The sequence below is a fragment of the Nannospalax galili genome, unplaced genomic scaffold (assembly GCF_000622305.1).
Source record: "Nannospalax galili isolate Female #2095 unplaced genomic scaffold, S.galili_v1.0 scaffold127, whole genome shotgun sequence".
NCBI lineage: Eukaryota > Metazoa > Chordata > Mammalia > Rodentia > Spalacidae > Nannospalax > Nannospalax galili.
This window is the reverse complement of record NW_008360326.1, coordinates 13,855,846-13,879,314: the sequence shown is the minus strand read 5'-3', so window position 1 is coordinate 13,879,314 and position 23,469 is coordinate 13,855,846. Positions and strand designations below refer to the sequence as shown.

The 23,469-nt window shown below is 39.1% G+C and overlaps 1 protein-coding gene across 14 annotated transcripts in view; it reads right to left on the bottom strand.

The window, feature by feature from the left end:
- Positions 1-962: 962 nt before the first annotated feature.
- Mff (mitochondrial fission factor) overlaps positions 963-23,469 on the bottom strand; it is a 30,365-nt gene continuing 7,858 nt past the window's right edge. For 4 of the 14 annotated variants that reach the window (XM_029560066.1, XM_029560071.1, XM_029560067.1 and 1 more), the window contains 9 exons: positions 19,684-19,772; positions 17,747-17,821; positions 14,883-14,970; positions 13,885-13,934; positions 13,362-13,520; positions 9,521-9,553; positions 7,883-7,942; positions 2,413-2,497; positions 963-1,291 (listed from right to left, as the gene is read on the bottom strand). In XM_029560066.1, the coding sequence (XP_029415926.1) occupies positions 1,160-1,291; positions 2,413-2,497; positions 7,883-7,942; positions 9,521-9,553; positions 13,362-13,520; positions 13,885-13,934; positions 14,883-14,970; positions 17,747-17,821; positions 19,684-19,772 (771 nt within the window). In that variant the 3' untranslated portion in view covers positions 963-1,159. The remainder of the gene's footprint in view (positions 1,292-2,412; positions 2,498-7,882; positions 7,943-9,520; positions 9,554-13,361; positions 13,521-13,884; positions 13,935-14,882; positions 14,971-17,746; positions 17,822-19,683; positions 19,773-23,469) is intronic. The other 10 variants (XM_029560073.1, XM_008825843.3, XM_029560068.1 and 7 more) reach the window with 9 other exon arrangements.

The following is a 23,469-nucleotide window of genomic DNA, read 5'->3' as shown; positions in this document are numbered from 1 at the left end:
TATTATTTTTTTATGTGTATGTGTGTATTGCCTGCATGTAGGTAAGTGCACCCATTCATACAATGCCCTTGGAGAACAGAAGAGGCTGTTGGATCCCCTGGGACTGGAGTTATGGACAGTTGTAAGCTGCCATGTGGGTGCTAGGATTTGAACCCGGATCTTCTGCAAGAACAACCAGTGTTCTTAACCGCTGAGCCATCTCTCCAGCCCCTAAAACTTGTTTTTTTAAAAAAAACCTGAATCACTTTCACATACAGAACAAATTAGAAACCATCTGCAGTGCAAACAGTGCCCTTAGTGCAGGGTGGAGATTTGAAAGGAAGCCCAAGTGGCTCTTGTGACTTGGTCCTGGGACAGAAGAGGAGGTATGACATAGTATTCCGCTCTCAGCAGAGCATGACGAAAATAAATCTTTCCATAGACATTGCTTAGGTTGACAGTTTATTAAATACTACATTTATACCTTGTTCTGTAGTTCTTCAGATTGTTCACACATAGTCTTGGTAAAAACATACTTTATAGAAAACTAAAATGAAAATCAGAACACACATATTGCACACGGATAAACTGCTGAATTGCCAGGAGTTTTTAAAATTTAATCTGTACAGATGGTCATGAAGAATTAGGTGGCTCGATTTTTCTTAAATCCAGCATCAATCCATGATTTCAAAAGCATTAATGCTGAAATGCAGATACAAAAACATCTAATAATGAAATTGTGTAATAGAGTTTGGTAAACGGAATGAAACAGTGTTTTTCTTTTACAGATAATTTTTAAAATCCACTCTCTATGAACTCTTTCCTTTTCAGGTCATTAGTTGTACAGGTATTTATTTTTAAAAAACAAAGGAACAAAAAAAAAAAAAAAAAACAAAAAAAAAACCAAAAAAAAAACCACCACTAGAGCTTTTTATTTACAGAACATGCAAAAAGAGGGTGTTATGTCAGTGCGACTGCAGAACTGGCTTAGGATGAGGGCGGCTGAGCGATAGTGTGCCTTCGCCTCTACAGACGCGGTCCTGCCCTACTTGCTGGAGGAAACACATTTTTGAGGCTTGGACCATAAATCGTGAGACAATGCAAAGACAGAAGCAATGAAGTTTGCAAATCCTTTATATTTGCAAGTGTTGAGACAACAATCTGAACGCCGAGGTTACCTCTAGCGTCGAAACCAGAGCCAGCTGTTTAGCAGCCAGAACGCTACAGTGATTGAATACATGACCATTTCCCTCTTAGCTCGCTCTTTATTCTCCTCTTCCAGAAGCTGCAGACGTCTATTTAGTTTGATTATCTAAGTAAAAGACAAACATAAAATACAAACAAAATAATATTAATGCATATAACAATCGGAAGTAGTGTAAAATTTGTCAAATATTTACAAACAGAAAGTTCCATAAGAAACAAAATTAACACAGCTATAAATAGAAAAACTACTACCTGTAACATCTTAAATTCATTTAACTATGCTTCTTCATTTCCTGTCTTTGCATTCTGAGTTAGGAAGAGTATATTTCCTACCTTACTGGTTAAGACTGTGATGTAACAACACTGTTGCCCATGTAACTATTCTGATGTGTAAGGTGGGTTTATCACATGAAAACAACATGGGATTCCTATTTCTTCCTGATCCTTCACGAACTTCATGTCACGGCCTCAGCTGTCTACTGTGTTCTGTCCACCTCTCTGAGCTGTTGTCTCTCAGACAGCAACATAATGACGTTTGCATTGGGCCTGTGACATGCCACCTAGACCTTCAGCTCTTCAAAGGCTGATGATTCCTTAGCCTCAGCCTTTATTGCATACCATTTGGGGGTGAACAACCGTTTTGTTAACCTGTATTGAAAATACTTTGTTTCACTTCATTTCCCCTACATATATTTGGCATATATAATGAGAACACCAAATATGTCTTATCTATGTGTGTAGAGTTTGTGACTCTAGAGTCAGTGGGAATATGTGTTAAAAATATGCATATGAAGCTATAGTTCTAGAATCAGGCTTAAGGTTAGGGTCAGGAAACGTGTGTAAAGACAATGAAAACTGAGAGCAGTGGTTTCCAAAACAAAGAAATCAAACATAGCAATAAAGGTCCCCAAAGTGACTGTTTCACATGTCAAAAGCCAAAGAAGTAATTTAGAACAAGACTGTTTGCTCACAAGTCAAGACTCTTTGTTACTGGCTAGAATTATATCAATTCATTTTGGTGGTAATGTTTTATGCTGACCAAAAATGCTTGGATGGTGGTTTAACAGATCTTTAATAAATCTGGGGGGAAGGGGGATCAATTATGGCTTATTAAATAGCCTGATGAATCATGGGATCCACAGAAGATAATAAAATCACATATGCTATCACTTTAAAATGTTTCCCCCAAATAGCCGTGGCTTACATGTCACCCGGTACATTACATACTTGTCGTCTTAATGAAGCTGCATCTCCAACAGTCACATCATCTGATGGTCCTTCAATTGTTGCGTCTATATTGGAAATGCCATACCTAGCAGATAGGACATGAAACTGCAAGTTAGTAACTGAGTAATTGTCCAGTCATGCAGCATGCTGTGCAGTGCTCAAAGAAGTATTCAGAAAGCTGGCACTAAATCACATACACATTTTACCATTTAAATTGACACTCACAAGAAGCTGAAGGCAACAACCATCTACAACCCTGGGAAAGTGAAATGAAATTCTAAGGATGTGAAGAAACCCTGACTGGACGTTTTTCAAGCCAGAGAGCAGTCACACTGCAGAAAGGACCTGACTGAAACGGCTTGAGAGCAGCCACTCTAGGACACAGCAACATGCAATTCTTAGTTTTGAAAGTTTGTTGGCTGTAGGGCCTTTGCTGGTTCTGACTTTAATTTATTTATTTATTTATTTATTTATTAGTGTGTACATGTGGAGGTGCCCTAAGAGGTCAGAAAAAGAAGGTGCTAGATCTCTGGGAGCTAGAGTTACTGGTGGTTGTGAGCTGCCTGATGTGGGGAATCAAACTTGGGTCCTCTGAAAGAGCCTGAAGTGCTTTTTGTTGTGTTAAAGATTTGTGTATTTTTGTTTTCTGTGTACGAGCATTTTGCCTGCAAGCATGTATGTGCACCACATACATGCCTGGTGTCCAAGGAGGCCAGAAGAGGGTGCCAGATCCTCTAGAACTGGAGTTCTGGGTGACTATGGGTCACCACGTGGGTACTGGGAACTGAACTCAAATCCTCTGAAAGAGCATCAACTGCTCTTAAGTCCTGAGCCATCTCTCCAGTCCCAACATACAAATCTTACACAGAATTATGTATGGACTATTTCCCTACATCATTCTGTAGACTGTGATTCACTGGCAGAGAAGGCAAAGCAAGCTGAAACCAGAAGACTGGTAGCTCACCTCTTGTCTCTGCTTTCTTTTGACATTCTTACTTCTGGTTTCCAATTACTTAATCTCTACTGTATTCACCCAGCACAGCAAGTATAAAATCTCCTAAATATATTTTGACACTTCATTGGCTAGAGAATTAGCTCAATAGTAAATAAGAGGTTAGCCGGGTGTGGTGGCACACGCCTTTGATCCCAGCACTTGGGAGGCAGAGGCAGGCGGATCTCTGTGAGTTTGAGGCCAGCCTGGTCTACATAGCGAGTTCCAGGTAGAGAGAGGCAATAGGATCAGGAGTTCAGTGTCATGCTTGGCTACATAGCACATTTGAGACCATCCTAGGCGACTGTCTCAAAAAGACCAAAAAAAATAAATAAATAAATAAATAAATAAATAATAAATAAGAGGCTATGTATAAAATAATAATGCTGGGAAGCCATTAAGACTATCTAGACAAAGAACATTAAATGACAGTTTTTGTTCAAATGCAGTCCCTTCTAGACGGGCACTCACTTAGGAGCAGAGAGTATTTTAGAGTTGGTATCTCATATATTCCAGACTCCCTTCAAAACTGCCAAATGGCAGTGCGTGGCCTATAGCCGTGAACCTTCTTGCTCAGTTTCCCAAATGTTTGGATTACAGGTACGCACTACCAGGCCTGGCTATCGGCACTCATTTTAAAGTAACAATAAAACTTGGAAAAATAAATATACAGAAAAGTCATTTCTTCCCTCTGTCTGGGTTTCTGTATTTTAAGAAAAGATTTTACTTTTATTTACATGTATGCATGTCTGTGTGAGTGTATGCCGTGTCGGTGCTCACAGAGACCAGGAGAGGGTGTCAGATTCCTTGGAGCTAGTGTTACAGGCAGCTATGAGCTACCTAATATGGGTGCTGCGAATTGAACTCAGGTCCTCTGGCAGAGCAGCGAACATTACATTTTGTTTAAATTTATTTTTATTTTATGTATATGGGTTATTTTGCGTGTATTTATGTAAGTACAACTGTGTCATGAAATGTTAGTGGAAGCCAGAAGAGGGCATTGGATTCCCTGAAACTGGAGTTACAGATGGTTGTAGCTGTCATACAGGTGCTGGGAACCAAACCCGGGTCTTCTGCAAGAGCAGCCAGTGCTTTTAGAACTGCTGAGTCACCTCTCTGGCCCCTTAAAATTTATTTTAATGAACACTTTTATTGATCTATTTTATACATCACACAATCAACCCATGTGCATATCTACCTTATAGTCTATATGGTTATTTTAGTGAAATGATATGGTAACCTTTTAGAATGTACAGAATATAAACGAAATTAAAATTTACCTTTATACTCTACAGGGAATTGGCACATGGATTACCTATGCTAACATTCCCAGCAACTCTCCATTACAAAAAGTAGCTTTACACAAAGGGATATGAAGTAGAATGACAGATTATATGTGTGTGTGTATACTATATATTATATTTTATTCAAGCATGCTAACAATATATTCAAAAAATCCTGTTTTAAATACTGTTAAAAATAATTCAAAAATACTTTGCTAGTTGCCATGTACTGATTCTAAACAATCTTCAACAATTTCTGACTTTTAGTTTCTTTTATGATAAATTAGCTCATTTTACATTAACAATGTCTTTCTTTTTGGAAACAAGCTACCTTAAAATACTTAAGATCAATGTGTCAGAGAACAAACTCAGTTTGTAAATAGATGCTGTAACTGTGGGGTTATGAACTGAGTCAATTGTTCTTTTAAACACTAAAACAGAACTATTAGTATTGGGGCAGAACTTGGCAGTAGAACATGTGCCTGCCCTGTGGAAGTCCCTGGGTTAGTCTCAGAACCACAGTAACATAAAACAAAAACAGCCCTCCTCCTAGAATTAGTGAAGGAAAAACAGGGACCAAAGATTCCTCTTTTCTGTATTTCATCTTCAAAGTACAATACTTTCCCATTTCCTGAGGTCAAGCAGGAAATGAGTAAGTGGAGGAGGAAGTGTCAAAGAACAGCAGCAGAGGCTTACACCTAAAGGGTAGCTGGGTGACAGCTCAGCCAGCACAGTGCAAGGGTGAGGACCCAAGAGCCCCAGAACCCAGATCACAACAGCAACAGGGGCTGGGGAGACGGCTTAGCAGTTAAGAGCACTGTCTGCTCTTGAGTGGACCAGGGGTCAGTTTCCAGCACCCACACGGCAGCTGAAAACAATCCACAGCTCCAGTTCCAGGGGCTCTGATGCCCTGCACAGCATTGAATGACACAGGTGCATTTACACACATACAGGCAACATACTCATACACATAAAATAAAAATAATAGGGGGCTGGAGAGATGGCTCAGTGGTTAAGAGCACTGACTGCTCTTGCAGAGGATCCGGGTTCAATTCCCAGCACCCATATGGCAGCTACGAACCGTCCTTAACTCCAGTTCCAGGGGAACCCAAAGCCTTCTTCTGACCTTCATGGCATTGAACGACACGGGTGCACTCACACACATGCAAGCGATACACTCATACACATAAAATAAAAAATAATAAATAAAATATTAAAAAAAATAAAAATAATAAATAAAAAATATTAAAGCAAAACAAAACTGAAGCCAGGCATGGTGGCGCACATCTTTAATTCCAGCACTTGGGAGGCAGAGACAGGGGAATCTTTGAGTTCAAGACCTGCCTGGTCTACAGAGCAAGTTCCTAGCCAACTGGAGCTACAGAGAGACCCTGTCTCAAAAAGACCAAAAACAAACAAACAAAACCACCACCACCATCAGGCATGATGGTAGCCCACTTGTAATCCCAGTGCAGGGGAGACAGTGACAGAAGGATCCCTATGGCATACTAGCCAGTCTGGCTTCATCAACAAGTTCCAAGCCAAGTGAGAAATCCTGTCTCAAAAATCAAGGTGGACAGAACTTGTGAAATGACACCATGCTTGACCTTTGGCCTCTACATGGGTACTTTCTCCCCCATACACAAAAGTAAAAGGAACAGGCACCTGAGTACACACCAAGATACACAAACACACACGCACACACAGAATTGGCTTGAACAAAGAAATAAGGTGTATATAAAAGAAATTAGCATTTAAATCCTGAATTAACTAGTTTTAGAAATCTAAAGAAAATCTTCATCTCTGAAGAAATATAAAGGTGTGGGGGCTCGAGAGATGGTTCGGCAGCTGAGCCTCAGCAGGTTCTTGTAGACACCAGGTTCAAATCCCAGCACCCACACAGTGGCTAACAACCATCTGTAGCTGCAATTCCAGGGGACTAGATACCCTCTTCTGTCCTCCATGGGCACTGCACAACACAGGTACACTTGCATATATACATGCAATACATGCATACACATAAAATAAAAATAGAGCAAAAAAAATTTGAAAAAATAGGGTTTGGAGAGATGGCTTAGCAGTTAAGACCACTGTCTGCTCTTGCAGAGGACCTGGGTTCGATTTCCAGCACCCAGATGGAGGCTAACAACCATCTGTAATTCCAGTTCCGAGGGATCCAACGCCTCTTCTAACCTCCTTGGGCATTGCATGACATGGGTGTGCAGGCAATATACTCATACACACAAAATAAAAATAATAAATATTTGAAAAAAAGAAATATAAGGGTATGGCAAAAGACTTTACATTCAGCTTAAAACAAAAAAAAAAAGCTTACAAAATTATCTTAAACTAAATCTTTTGTCTATCAGAAGTAAAAACTCTTAAGTAATGCGAAGTCATACCAACCACCTGCTAAACAAAGCTAACAGGCTCGCTAACTTAGAGAAAGATGACAGGGAGACTAGACTCGATTAAATTAAGATGCAGAAGAGACAAGGAAACAGAGAGGTCAGGGGCCACCCAGGGCAACATGCATCTTTATTAACAGGAAAACTGATGGTTTCCCTCTTTTCTGGTTTAAGAATGTACTGGCCTCTTCTGATTAACGGAAATAATACCACAGTTTTAAATCTACTGAGACAGCTAACAAATTTCTACTTAAAATAAAAACTGGCTTTTGGAAAAATTAGAGTGACAGTATCTGTAAATATCAACCAGTTTCATTTTGTTTTTCCAGAAGAGAGGGTTAACTAAATGAGGATCTGGGCCCTGAAGAACCTGGCACACTTGGACATGCCACTCTGTCCTTGTGTGTGACTTGGGCTAAGTATATCTGTCAGTGTGGAAAGAGTAAAAAGAAGAGACAAAGGCTTAAAGCAACAGATGACAATAATACTCACTGTACATAAAACAAGATTTAAGGCTGTATTTTCTGTTTCAGCATGATCTCTTATAAGCTACTGAAGCTACCCTGCAGCAAAGGCTCTCAGATACTCATGCCATGCTCGCCATCACCATTCACTGTCATGACTCATCACCCTCCCTGTTCTTAGCACAAGGCAGGATTACTCATAAGATGAAGCTGCTGAGGATCAGGCTGTAACTTAGCCACAGCTATAACATGCATTACATCCTGCACAACATAAAGTCTATCAACTGTGTATGTCCCCTGGTAATTACAAAGTCCCAAAATTACCTGATGTTGTCATGATGAGGATTAGAAGTGGCGACTGCAGACCCACCACGCAACACAGGTCTAGGGCAGGTTTTTGCAGAAGGCACAAGACAGAATCAGGAAACAGAGAAGTAAGAAAATAAAAGCAAAAACAAGACAAATGTCAGATAGGATTATATTGTATGCTTCAATACAATATAATATCTCAACTGCTGTGGAAATCCTTGCTCCATACCCTCCCCATTTTAAATATTTTTCATGAATTTAACATTTCAAAATTAAAAAAAAAAAAAACCAAGGAAAATAATATGACACAGTAGCACCAACATATAACTCTCTATGGAGCTATGTTTAAAAAGCAGAATGCTTCTTTTCCAGTTGGGCAAGACCACCACCACTAACAACTCTGAAAGTGTTCCAGGAGCCCATTATGAGTAGCTGCATCATGGCTGCTCACTCTTATCAACAGCTGTCACTTCCACTATGGATTTAAAGAAAGTCCTTTTCCCTGTAATTCCTCCCACCCACTTCACTAATTCTGGTTACAAGTCTCGTCTTAAGGCAGCAGTGCTGCATTCAGCCCTTAGCTGAGCCTGGGAGGAACTGAGCTGAGGTCTGGGAAGACTACAGGAAGTATAAGCAGTACGGAGTCTGATCTTGAGACAACAGGAGAGTATGCAGGGCTCCAGCCTGACGGCTCAGGTGCACCAGAAAACTCTGTGGGCTTTTCATCCAGCGCACGCTTTGGTGCTGGAGAATAGACAGTTCTCTACCCAGTTAAGAAGGAACCTTTCCAAAAAATTTGCTAAATTTGAAAAACAAAAGCTCTACATTTCTGCTGGTCAACTGTCATTAAAATAACCAACAATATTTACTAACCAGAGATATGAGAAGGAAGTCCATGTCGGGATTTTTAAGATATTAAATCCTACTTTGAATGTCTCATTCTCAAAGTAACTAATGAGGCTTTGCCTCAGTATAAGCATAAAATCAATAATGAGATGTCTGAAAAGAAATGTTCTATTTTTTCTGAAGTTGGCACAACAGTAGACTATAAATCACTCTTTCCTTTTCTGTTCATCTCCTCTCTCTCCCTCCCACCCCTCTCTCCAAGATCTCATGTAGTTCAGGCTAGTCCTGAACTCTGTGCAACTGAAGATGACCTTGAATTTCTGACCGATTTTAAAAGGCACTAGGGATTGAAGTCAGGGCTTTTTGCACACCAAGCAAGCAGTTCACCAACTGAGCTACTGGCCAGACCTATAAATTACTATTTTCTGAGAACTTAGTTTGTAGAAGAAAACGTTAACGTTTTGCTTCTACATGTCCCAAAGCCACTACCAGTGCTAAGGGGGCTTCTGCAGCTTACAGGTAGGACACAGGGTAAGGCGTTCTGAAGGAGGCTCGTTAGGCTTCTTAACAAACACTGATAAATCACATTCTTCAGATAGGCTTTATACTCATCTTACAAACATCTGGTTTGCGAAAGAAGGAAAACTATCAACTTTAGTTACTTAAATTACACAAATAGACGAATGGCTAATAATAAGGCCAGTCCTGTGTGTGTGTTAATATGGCCAAACTGATTTGCCATACTGAATATATCCCACCACAAGATTTCCCTTTTATAAATGCAGAACCAGAAAATAATACAGTTACCTTTCACAACGTATTTCATTTTGTCTTCTCACACTGGCAATTGATACATATGATATAAATTAGACAGGTATTGGGTACAGTTAGAAACTTTATTAAGTACCAGTTTCTACTATAAGTATGATTTAATGCATTAAGAAAAAATTTTCCAATAGTGTGTTTTGTAATTAAGAGTAGCAAAATGGAAAGACATCTAAGGCTACCAGTTTTTAGTATTAACTTGTATGCTGACATGTTTTCAATAGATAAATGGTCTAAATTAACAGAATGCATTTCTTTTCTATAAGCGTATAAACTGCTATAGTAAAAAAAAAAAAAAAAAAAAAAAAACCAAAAAAAAAAAAACCCCAGATTGACACTGGCAGATCAAGAATTTTAATTTTTTAAGAAGAAAAATTATAAATGACAAACACTGCATGAACTGTAACTGCATTTCTAGGACCTCCATGTTATGTACTTAATGGATACTTGCTAAAAATAGAATCGTTTACACATTCATTTCTTATTCTATTCATTTAAAACCAGTACAACCTGCTAAGGAAGAACCCTGAACACAATCAAGCCCCTCCTAAAAATAAGCCTGAAGCACAGCTCATTAGTATTTAAATAATGTTCTTGCACACTGCAGACTAAGGGTCTTCTAATATTTTACACTGGAGAATGAGACCTGCAGCTCTAGCAAGCACAGAAGAGACGGGTGGTTCCTACCAGCAAAGGTCTACGTCACAGCAGCATGTAACACTGCCAGCTGAGCAAAGAGCTCACCTGGTGCCAGTCCCTGGTGCTTCTGTGAATTTTCAATATACCAGTTTTCCAAATGTATAGCACTAACTTTTCTAATGTGTGCCTAAAATTTAACTTGGTTTTCATCTTTAACTTTAGATTATCTAAACCAAGTTCATCACAAGAAAAAAAAAACACAGCAGATAAGCTTTTGGACAGTGTCATTTAAAGTATAAGCTAAAAGTAGTTCTTATGCTGAGCAACTATGAATCTGAATCATGTTACAGTAATAAACAGAAAGCTTTTCCTCTTTCTGACAAGAAATTCTAGTTTTAAGTGAACTATGTTCAGTGTGGAGGCCCAAGTCCAAAGATACTGCATTAGCATGATAGCAAGAGAAATAAATGAAACGGAAAGAAGAAATGAGGAAGGACAGGAGCACAGCGGCACTCAGAACGGCAGGCAGTGTTACTCATAATCATGCAAGTGGAACGTTATCCAAATTTCACATTCCTGTTTCTTTGAAAAAATCAAATTCTTCTCCTAGTAGAAATAAAAACTGCTTTGGTCTTTAAAATCCCGATCAAACTTTGTTTTGATGTTAAGATCATGGGTGATTTGAATACGTTTTTAAAAAGGAAAACTTTCAGTAATGAAAGCATTGGTGAGGCTGGTGAGAGGCGACACCTGCTGGAGTCTAACTAGGAACAAAGTATCAGTCATAGAACTCTTTCCTCAACTTTTTTTCCTTGGTTTTTCTCTTTTGCTTTTTGAGACAGTCTTCCTCTCTACCCCAGGGTGGTCTAGAGCTCCAACAACCTTCCTGCCCCGGACTCCGGAGTGCTGCAGTCACAGGTGTGCGTCATCATACCAGCTCTTTCCTCAATCAAAAAGTTTATTTAGGTGAAAATGGTAATTCCTTTCCAGAAAGGGATTTTTATCAATTTACTACAACATTAAAAAACAATTTTAGTTACGAGTTCCAAATCGCTTTTTATAGTAAAAGAATGCGAAGTTTACAGTGGTAAGATTTCTGATTTTCTGTTTGAACTTTAGGCAATTATTTTCCGACCACAGAGGAAAAGAGAATCCAAACCCTGAACTGTGGATGTGCTGGTGGGAGGTGGGACAAGCACCAGTACACTGTGATTTTGTCATACAGATATTACTTAATCTATACAGGATTTTTAAATTAGTTTTTTTCATTCAGATGTTTTACACTGTAATAGCGCCTGTTACATAATCTACTCTGGCCTCTTAATCTGATTTCTTCTAAGGACTATAGTAATGAGAGAGTAGACATCAGGTGGAGAAGAAATCTGCTGAGATGAGGGAGGTGAAAACAGACCTTTAGAAACACTAGTTTTTAAGGTCAGGTAGCCTCTAGTCTGTATTTTTTAAGGATCTCCTACTATACCAAGGACACAATTTGGAAACCATCGGCCTCATATTCTAAAGAAAGATGAGGAAAAAAAGATGTCACAAGAGTCCATTCAGCTAAGTATCATCTTCTCCCCATCTTTAAAAAAAAATTATTATTTTTTTATGTGTATTTTTGCCTACATGTATTTAAATAAACCCCATGCTGTGCAATGCCCATGGAAACCAGAAGAAGGCATCAGATCCCCTGGAACTGGAGTTACCAATGGTTGTTAGATGCCATGTGAGTGCTGGGAACCTAACCCAGGTCCTTGGCAGGAGCAGCCAGTGCTCTAACCTGCTGAGCCATCTCTGCAGGCCCATCTCCTCACCTTTTTAACACATGTGGGGAAGGAGGCCCAAGGAATTGATTTGCCCAAGGCCAGCATGAGGCTTTTTAGTGGAGGAATCAGGAATGAGTATGACAGACTCCCTGAATTCATGCTTTTCACTGAACCTTGCTGCTTCTTGCAGCTTCCCGACAGTCCAGGATGGTCTATGATCTTCAGAGAGCAGAAAAGAGACTCTAAACCCTTGGGAAAAACAAAGAAACCACCACCAACAAAAAAGTGTATCTATACATACATATGCATAGTATCTATAATCCCCTTTCAATGCTATGGACCTCTAAGTCTATCCACTACAATGTGAAGTCCTTGGGCATACCATTAGATTAACCTGAGGGACTGAGAAAGGCCCTGGATCAACAACAGTGAGTAGTCCAGACAAATGCTCAAGATACATGATGCAAGAGCTGGGTCTGTGTGAGGATAAAAAGCATAGCAAGAAAAAGTTTCTTTGGGGCAACCCAGAAGACACATTGGTTCTTAAGAAATAAGGTGAGGTAGCTCAATTTGTTGGAATCCTTCAAAATGTAAAACTTAACAGTTTAAGAAAGTCATAATGGAAACGCAAACACTAACTCTGAAAAGTCAGTAGATAAATGTTCAGAGTTGGAACAAAACTGACTTTGCCTTTCCCACATTGTGTCTAAAAACTCCAGGAATTTACTCTTAAAAATACACTTTATAATACTGAAGAAAGGACAAACAGTATCTTAAATGGCTTAAAGTATTACTTGTTTGAACAAGTTGAAGCCAGCCACTAATGATTCTCCTTGGAGATGTTCAAAAATGAGAAAAGCGGCTTATGATTATGAAAATACCAGCATTATTAAAAAAGAATAGCACCTAGGATTCTCAGGGCGGGCTGAGAAACCCACAGCTAACAGGAGGGGGGATGCACTGGCAGCTGCAAGCACATCTTCGTCTTACGCCTGCTTTATTAGTTCAATCATATTCTAGCTAAGTAAGAGACTGTTAAATAAGAGACTATCTAGTTAAATAAGAGACTGACTCAAGGAAACTATTATGCCTCAGTCCAGCGCAACACCTCTTATCACATCCCCAAGTGGAATCAAGTACTAAGAATAGGTCAGCAAAACTTTTGAAAAAGTCATTACACTTCCTGTGTTCAGGAACCGTATACGTGGTCTCCACAAATGAAGGAAAGCCAATATAATCTTGTGAAATGTGAATTTTGGACAATCATTTCAAATGAAAAGAAAGCAAAGCAAGTCACTTCAAACCACTGCATCTAGAGACTAGAAGGAGCAAACATAAAAGGAAGACACCACAGTCCAGTAAACAAGGAGCCAGAAAGGATGCAACAAAGCCAGCAAAAGTCACTGAAGGCCAATCACCTGCGATTCTCATCCAGCACATCCAAGATCTGCTGGTAAGCCCTACGAGTAGAAGCCTGGATAAGCGACAAAATGCCACGGGCAGAGGAAAGATTAGCTCCATCTTCAGGTAGCATGTGGGGAGGACAGACCCGAGCCTGTGGTGGCGATGGTGTCACACTGTTTACATAAGCACAGCAAATGAAGAAAAAAACACTCAAGTCAGATTTTTGTGAAACTTCAGCAGAGCAGTTTTCACCTGAGTTTTCTTCTCCCCTTTCCCACCCTCACTCTACCCCAAGAAAACAAAAGTTTAACAAACATTCTAAACTGTTTTAAAAAGCAGCTATGACATATCACTTATAACTTTGTAATCTTAAAGATCAAACAAATTGCGTATGAAGGAACAAGCTGGAGAGAGGGAACTAGAGCGAGGTGTGAACTCAGCACTCAGCACTGGGGAAGAGGTGCTCTTCACCTAGTGCAGCACATATTCCAATTCTGTGACACAATTCGCTGAGAAACAGCACTGCATTCAACTTACGGATGCTCAGAAGAGTGCGACAGAGAACTCTGGTATGCAGATACCAACATCTAAACACATAAATCCAACGTGATTCCATGAGGATGCCATTTCAAATACTTCAGAAAGACAATAAAGCAAGCTGGGTTTATAACGGGTAAATGAATTACAGATGAACTAAAATCTCAGAAAACTGTAACAAAAGCAGTTTGACTGTTTAGTTAAAGCAAACATATGTATTCTAGCTAAATGACTAAAACAGAAAACTATTCCCAATTCTGGAAATGCAGCTGAAGAAGGCAAAGGCCATTCTTAAATTACCAAGATGGCTGAAAAGGCATCCTTTCTCAGCTTCTCGGTGATAATAATCACTCTGTCATGTGAGTTGAGATTCACAATGTCTTTTGGTCCATTTTCCTGATAGTTGACCACATTTGGATGAAGCAATGTGTACAGTTCTAATTTTAACAGCTATGTCAGTATTTTCAGAGATCTCTTTAATGCTAGAGCAGGAGACATTTAACTGACACAGGGACCTGGAGTTTCTTTTTACACAGTGAAAGGATCAGGACCTGAGGACCAAGGTTCAACATTCTCAAGGGAAAACTACATTAAGTCAAGCTTAATTCTTGTGTAGTATGTCCAGCAGAAAATAAAAGCAGAGCAACCGGTAAAGGAAAGATTTCTTTTGTGTGCAGTTTTTTCACCTTAATATGTACTAGTTTGGAAAATAAAAAATAGTGGAATAATTTCTGACAGAATAGTTATTGTCATCTAACTTTCCAAAGACTACATAAGAGAAGAACATAAGCCAAATCTTGGCATATTCAGAAATTCATGACCATGGCCTAACGATGTCAAGATAAAGTAAATTTTCAGATGTAGTCTCCTGACTAGTAACTTAAATGTCTGTTCAGAGACCAGTACTCTTCTGCAATATATATAAGCCAACGAATAAACCGACCCATGGGACTTAGGAAAACCTATAATAAGTATCCCAGAAAAGGAGAAAAACAAACAAAACTCATCCTGGCACAGCTGGCATGTGGTCTGAATGCTGGGCTTGTGGTAAACGTCCTCAGTGAGCACAATGAAGGCCTGAAGCTCCTGTGTGTAAGAAGCCAGACTGAGTTCCTGTTTATATGGTGTCACCAGGTGTAGGGCTTACAATGTGTAGGTCTGTGTCAATATGAACAAATAAACCACCTCATATACTTCTTGAGAGAGCTGCAAGCATAACTTATTAAATTTATTTAAGAAAACTTTAAAATAATTAGCATCCTGTCTTTGAGTTTAGAGGTTTACGCTGAATATTTTGTACATCATTCCAGATTAATGAGTAACCTGACTATATAATAAATAGTTTTCAGTATTTCAAATTATAATCTTAAACAACAATGTCAATAAACTGAATCCAAATCTATTAATAAAGTTTGATGGATTTTTGCCCATTAAAATTTAAAAAATTATTTATTATTTAAATTCTAAAAGTAGGCCAAAGATGTAGCTCACTGGTAGATTAATTACTTAGCATGTCTGAGAGAAGCAGGTGGAAGCAGGGAGGGAGGGAAGGAAGGAAGGAGAGAGGGGGAAGAGACCTGAAAACACACACAGGAAAAGAACCGGCCATTTACATAACAGTCCGGCACAAACAAACCTGACACTAATGGCAAAGAATTCTCAAGACAGAATGAGCAGAAAGCTGGATGTTAAAACAATCTATAGGCAATCATTACATATCCAATGATTAATTTTAATGCATATCAGAAAAATCAATTAATAAAAATAAATTAAAAAAACTTGTCCTCTTTCAATTCTAAGACTAAGATCATATGGAATTGGAATATGGTCATAAGCAAGAAAAACCTTACAGATCCTCAACTGCAACTTAGTAATAAATATTTATGTAGAATGATAATGGATGAAATTAACGCCTGCAAAACAAAACAAGATCTTTTAAAAAATGATTTTTTTTCCCCCAGAACCAGAGATCAAACTCAGGGGCTCACATATGCTAAGCAAGTCTTCCATCACTGAGCTGGCTACATCTCCAGCCCATGAAATTAAGTGGTTAACAATACTATCAACGATGGTTAATCAACCAAAAACTATTTAACAGGTTGTTTCTCAAACGAAATGAAAGTTTCAAAGATTGTTAACTTAGGCATGGTGGCACATGTCTTTAATCCCAACACTTGGGAGGCAGAGGCAGGTGAATCTCTGTGAGACTGAGGCCAGCTAGGTCTACAGGGAGCCCCTGTCTCAAAAACCAAAAGCCCCCAACCAAACAAAAGCAAAAACAAACCCCAAACAAAGAAAACAAAGATTAAGAGTTTAGCAACTCAGGCAGTCCTGTATGCTTTTTTACCAAAAATTGCAAAAAGAAAAGAAAAAGAAAAAAAGAAAATTTTACCAATCTGACACCAGTTAGAATCTCCTCTATTGCTATCAACTGTGGAGCAATAGTGTGATTTTCGAACTGGGTTTCACCTCTGTCCGCTCACTATTCAACCAAAGCCTTAGTGGCTTGTTTTTATTTTTCAAATCTGACCAAAAAAAAGCACTGAGATTACTTAAGCAAATATCATGCTTGCTCTAAGTAATTTAATAAAAATACATTTTGATAATACACTGATCTATTAATGTTATAAAGAGCAAAATCTCACTTGCAGTTTTAAATTAAGAACTTCTAAAGAAGCACGCATGCTCCCCACATTATTACATTAGTAATAGCTCTACTCCAAGCTCACATGGAATCCTGCCATGTAAGGGTTAAGTAAACAATGGCTAGTCACTGTCAGAACTAAAGGTTAAACCATAGTTGACTTGGCATAACTCATCACGAGGTAAGTTCATAGTCAAAGAGCTCTCCCTCTACAGGTTTTTGTAGGAATGATGTTTCTCAAACTGTGAGGTTAACCTCTTTGGTTAGGCGTGACCCTCTTTGAAAAAAAAATAGTAAATAGGGAAAAAAAAAGGAAAGGGGAAAAAATTCACCAAAACATAAACTCCATGTTACTTCCCCTGGGACATTTACATAGTGCTAACTAACTTGCTGCCACTATCTGTGAGCTAGCTACTATCTGTGGCAATTCAATTCTTCAAAGCACAGTAACAGGGAACAATTCAGTTCTACAAAGCACAATTCCCAGAGCAACAGGGAAGTGGCTGGTGACCAGTGTGGTTTCTTCTACTATTTAAGAACATTCCCTCTGTGGTGCGTGCGTGCGTGCCTGCGATCCGTAGCCCTGCTGCTGACTGTACACTGCATACCGCATGTCCCCCTTATGAGAGGGCAGTCTCATTCTCGTATCTTGTTTTGTCAGACTTAAGAAAACGTGGGTTCGGTGATCTCAAAAACCACTCCAAGCGTAATTTTAATCTGTGGGGAAAGAACCTCAGAGAAACTATTCCACTGGCAAACTATACTTAAAGCTCCATTTTTCTCTTGATCAAAATAAAAGGAAAGATGGTACGTTGGAATCTAAAAAATGATTGGGATTATTAAACTCAATTAAGTGGCATTTGCAGACAACTAAGAGGCCAACCAAAGCAAAATAAAGAAAATAGAAAAGGATGCTTGGTCTTAATGTGCATAAGCTATCTCATAGCCCTTTCACCAATATACCCAAATCATATGAAAGTTCTTTGATTGACTTCTTTCCTCATTAATAAAGTATAAGGTGGCAGTTTGAGAAATCCTGAAAGTACTAAAAAGCCAAACAGAAAGAAAATTAAGGTATTATATGCCAGTTACATAGTAAAATAGATTAGGAACTATAGAAACGATCCCTAAAAGCAGTCTTTGTAAAACAGGTTAGTATTAACAGAAGCCTGCAAAATTAAAACAACACCAACTTGGGAAAAGTAGATAAAATCTTACGTGTACTCCGGTGCAGAAATCGATCCCTGGAACCTTGAAATTTTATTTCTTGGGGCAGAATCTGATCTGTGCCACCTTAAATAATAATTATGCTTCTTTCACACATTCAGCTTTTATAACAAAGAAAAAGCTAGATGATTCTACTGTCAGAATTCATATTCGTGCCAATAGTGACAATAACCAACCCATTGCCTCTTCAAAGTCATTAAGGAGTACAGCAACGGTCCCCTGCCTGTACTTCTCTCCCTGAACTACAGAATGAAATGGAGGCAGGCACAGGTCCTGGAGAGCTGCATAATCAATGTAGCAAAGAGCAGACTAAAACAGACAAGAGACATCAAAAGCTCAGCAATCACTGCAGCAGATATAAACTGTGGCCATTATCAGCACACTCTTCCTTACCACATAACAATATTCATTATATGTCCACTATACAAAATTCCTAAGATTAATTAGACAGGAGATCTTTAGAGATGAATTCAATTATAAATTGTAAAATTAACAATGGTAAAAGAATGGGAAGACTTTCATTAACATAAAATTTTCATTTTTACTAAGCATCTAGAAAATGCCATGAAGGTAATTTAAAGAAAAGAAGAAAATTAAAATATTAGCTCGCTGTTAATCTTCTGAGCTATGATAAACTTACAGAGAGGGCTTTTTCTCTTTATCTAATTCAGCTATCAATACTATATACTTTGTGATACTAAAATGTTACTTTACTGATATGAAATGTCAAAGATCTAAACAATTAAGTCACAACTTATATTGCAGAAAAACTTACTAAAAACTTCTGCCTTAAAATATATATATATATCTATTACAAGTAGAAAATAACTAAAGCTATTAAGAATATGTTTAATCCATAATATGTAGTCTTTTTACTATTTGTATTATATATTTAGAAATAGTCTAGAAAAATGAATTTATGAGTCAGCTGTATCTTAATCTGTGAACTCGATATCTTCAGGGGAACAAACACTGAGTCATTCTTTAAAAATCGTATTACTAATGGTTGAGCCGTTGAGACACGTCTTCCATGAAGAAGGTATGTGCTCATTTTGCTCCATTTCTTCATGTGTGACTGTAGAACAGCTGCGACTACAGGAGTCTCTAAGCAAGCGAAGCAGTCATGGTTCTCCTGTACAGCTCACATAAGAGAATACAACCTCAACAAAGCAAGCAAAACTCCACACAGAAGCTGCGAGTTCACTGACTGGATGGAAACACCAGCGAATTTGTCCCTAAGGACTCTTTCAAAGCAAGACTTTTCTCAACTTTGAGTTATTAAAGCCCTGCCCTTATCAGAGCCTATTCCCTAACCCTGTACTAAAATACAGCTTAATACAGTATACTGAAAGATTAATAATTGTATTGTGCTCTAGTTGTTTTGTCTATAAAGTTGAATACCCTGCTTTACTCTGGATTTGCAAGCTCTCAGGAGTAGAGGTGTGCCATCTCCTGGTGCTTTCTGAGTTCCCAGAGAAGCTGACATGATGTTTGACATCACACAGGGTTCCTGGAGACTTCATGGAAACTGGCCAAAAGATTAATGAGAAAAGAATATTCACCATGGCGCAGAGGCAGGCAGATCTCTGTGAGATCGAGGCCAGTTTGTTCTACATAGTGAGTTCCAGGCCAGCTGGGGCTGCAGGGAGACCATGTCTCAAAAAGACAAAAAAAATCCCCCTAAAAAGGGAATATTCATGTATATGGTATATAAAAGAGATCAGACACACAGAAGAGAAAAATGTTACTCAAAAATTCTCACAATTAACAAACAGCCAGATTTCATGAGTATAAAAAGTACTGGAGAAATACAAAGTGCCATCAATGTAAAGCACATTTCAAATACTATGAGAATTAATTAGAAGACATGTAGAGACAATACGCAGGAGAAAGTTAGGAAGAAGAAAACGCTCAGCGAGTCCACTCACATAGAGTCGTTCCTGACCAGCTGTCCATTCTGGCGAACAGCATTTTCACTCATAGAGCGCTCTCTTTTTAGCCTGCCAACTGCTCGAATCTGTTAAGGCACAAAGAAGGGGAAGGAAACCAAATATTCTTAGTAACCTAGAAGCTATTTAGCTTTAAAAGAACCTTAGGAATTCTACTCACAAAAACTACAAGGAAGCAAAGAAAAGCAAACCAAGAAGCAAGGCATGTACATCGGACAGGAAAGACTTACTTTTATTTTTCCTCTGTGTAGATACTTGTGTATGTATATAAAAGCCTGTGTGTGCATGTGTGTGGAGCCAGAGGTTGATGCTGAATATCTTCCTCAATCACAATCCACCTTATTTTTCAAGATAGGGTCTCTCACTGAAGCTGGAGCTCACTGATTGGGTGAGGCTAGCTAGCCAGCAAGGCCCTGGGATCCTCCTGTTTCCATCTCCCAGACCTGTGATTACGATATATGTTACTATGCCTAGTTTTCCATGAAGGTTTTGGGGATCAAACCTAGGTCCAAATTAGCCTGCATGACAAGCATTTTACTGACTGGGCCATCTCCCTAGCCACGGGACTTGTTTTTAAAAACCCATGCTGATATAATGCAAATAAACTTAGGAATGCCTATTTACCTTTGAAAAAAAGCTACCCTAGTTTCTTTTCAAGTAAGTATCAATTTAAGTTGGCACAACTGTCCCCTGCTCTCTGAACCTGCAGGAGATTGCTTCCAGGACCCCCCAGATAACATAAGCACGGGATGCTCAAGTACCTCATGTAAAATGGCACAGTATTACAGGAATCTTCCCTGTACTTTAAATCATCTCTACATTACTTACAGTACCTAATGGATTAGAATGCAAAGAGTATATAAATAAGTGACACTTTACCATTTAGGAAATAATGACAAGAAAAAGGTCTGTACGTATTTAATATAGACTCGGCCACTCTAGTACTATGTACTAAGTACACAGAACACAAGCAGGATGCAAGGCAAACAACGATCAAGCCATGGGTGCTGAGCAAGGCTGAGGTGCATCTGTCTGAAAATACAGAAGTCAGTCTAGAGCCTCGTGCAAGAGTCTTTTAAGGTTAACCTCTATAAAAATTTTATACCCCACAATCATGTGTACTTTATTGGTGCACAGTGAGCAGTACTGAGTTGGTAGAAGACGATTGGGTTGGTACTTGCCTCCCTGCTATAGTGGAGTTTACAGCTGCTTTCTTTAAACTACAACAGCTTTCCCATATGGCAGGGGAAATCAACAGTTCCCTGGCTTTAGGCTAATTCCTAGAAGTTGGGTCACAGAATCTTCTGTGTCTAGTTATGCAGTATGTAGTAGGGGACAAATGATGTACAAGTGGGTAATATTTCCTTATAATGTGCTTAAACTCCAAGCTATATTTAATTATTCATAAACTAAAAAAAAACCAAAAAAACCCTCTAAGACCTTTGCTCACCAGTACTCTAGATTTGTATTAAGCCTTTAACAATCTGCTCAAAATTTAAAAAACAAGTTAGTTTACTATTTTTAGAAAGTGGTATGGTTTGTATGACAAGTTACATGGAAATCACAGGTTAAAAAAAAAGATCTGGTAATTAACAAATAGTAAAGGCCAAAGTAAAAGACTGAGAACACCCCTACCCCTAAAAAAGTTCAAATGCCTTAGCATTTGCCTTATACTCCTTTTTAAATTTTGTTTTTGAAGGCAGTGAGGCCAAAGTTGGCCTCCAACCTGTGATCTTCCTGTTTCAGCCGTGGAGTGCTGGGATTGCGGGTGTGCATGACCCCTCCTGCCTTCATTCTTGTTTTCTCTGGGACGTTGATTGGAAAAGAGGAAAAATGTGGTCAGAACAACTGCGATGAGTATACTCCCCTTTCCAAACAGGATCAAAGTTCCAAACTTATTCTAAGTTTGCAAGGCTGTGATAAGGGTCTGTGGGAAAGAACGCAGAGCAATGCATGACACTGCAGACACCTTGCTTGTGACAAGAAGGGCACAAAACAGATCTAGACAAAATGTTGAGTGCACATGGAGTATTCATGGTGCACGTACACATATAAAAGCATAAAGCTGCTTTCATTTTCTTCTTTTCTGCTTACTGCATTCCTAGCTCTTCGTCCCATGAAGGAGGAGGAGGAAAAGGGAGTTAAACAAATTTGCACTGAGTTGTGACTAGACTTATCTGTCAGCTTCTTGATTTTGTAATTCAGTGTGTGTCTAGTCTTCTGCATCTGTTTTAGGTAGTGAGCTCAGTGGTATCATTGAAGTGGCTTATCATACTTCAAATCAGCTACAGAGTTTTGGTCATCCTCAGAATGGTTTATCAATCGGCCTGGGCCACCACAGGGCACTGAGAACCCCCTGCAGCTTCCTTACAGTAGGGACTGCTAGGGACAGCTTTCTGATAGACATGCATCAGCCTCGAGTCACTGCTCTCTAAGTGCAACCTACGATGAGGCTGGTTCAAGCAAGGTATGATTTCTCCTAGTTCTTGAGCTCTGCTCACTCTGCACACAACTGGCACACACTTTCACTTACAGCTCCTGTTAAAGCCTGCATAGCTTGAAGCTCCTTTTCTGAAATCATTTGTTGCTTTTGCTTTCTTCCAAAACTGGATCTTACAAGACCAGCTGATTTTGCTTTTTCTGAATCATCTCTGACACTTCTCAGGTACATGTGGGGTTCGGTGCTTTTCTGATTTATTTTACAAATCGATGGCATTCTAGTACTTTTCTTTGAAGCAGGAATAGCCAATCTGGGAAAAGCTCTCACAGCCTGTTTCTACATCAGTGAGCCTCTCAAACAGCTTCTGGCATACATCTTAGCTCATCTTTTCCAAGCATACTGCTGCTTGACTGATGGGAGATGATGGGAAGTCCAAAACTTTGGCTTGAACACACCGCTCAAGGTATCAATTTTATAGGTATCATTTTCCAATTCTTTTTCTTCACAGCTCTTTGGTCATGTTCTTTGAAAGCTCTACCAACAGCTCTAGTTAAAACTCCTTTTTGAGAAGAGGTAGGGTCAGTGTCAAAGCCTCTTGCTCCCTATTCACACGGCTAGACCCACTGTAAGAATCTTGAAAATGGCCATGATTCAGGTACTCTGGAGTGTCAGATTCAGGTCACAGGGCTCACTGTGGAGTTGCCTTATTAATTACTGTAGGGAGGGCAGTCAGGCAATGGCTTTGTCCTAAAGCAAAGATTGAAATACTGAGAGTCCATCACTTTCCTCTCACTAGTTAGTAAAGAACTTCACATTTCTCTGTGTGCTGATGTTCTCTCCTCACTCACCCCAGTCCTGTAGGGTTGGGGGTAGGCAGCAAGCTTCCCAGAGCAAGACCAGGCATCACACAGCTTTACTGCAGTGTTCATACAACAAAGGCTCAAAATATGGTTGTAAGTACAATTGTTTATGTATCTTGGTAACTTATTTGTCACAATAAACACTTGAATTTCGTGCTTTTCACTAAGCAAATAAGATGTTCAAACTGGTACCTATGAGCATATTCTACCAATGACCTCAGTAGAAACTTAGAACCTAAAAAATCAGCAACACTTAGGGTTAGGAAACTGTGAAGTCCTAGCTTACGTGAATTCTTAACCTTCATGAAAAATGAAATTTGACAGGAGTGCCAATTTAATAAAAATGTATGTTTGTACATTGTCTCCGAGGAAAGAAACTTCAGGGGCTGGAGGGATGGCTCAGCAGTTAAGAGCACTGGCTGCTCTTGCAGAGGGCCTGGGTTCAGTTCCCAGCACCTACATTGT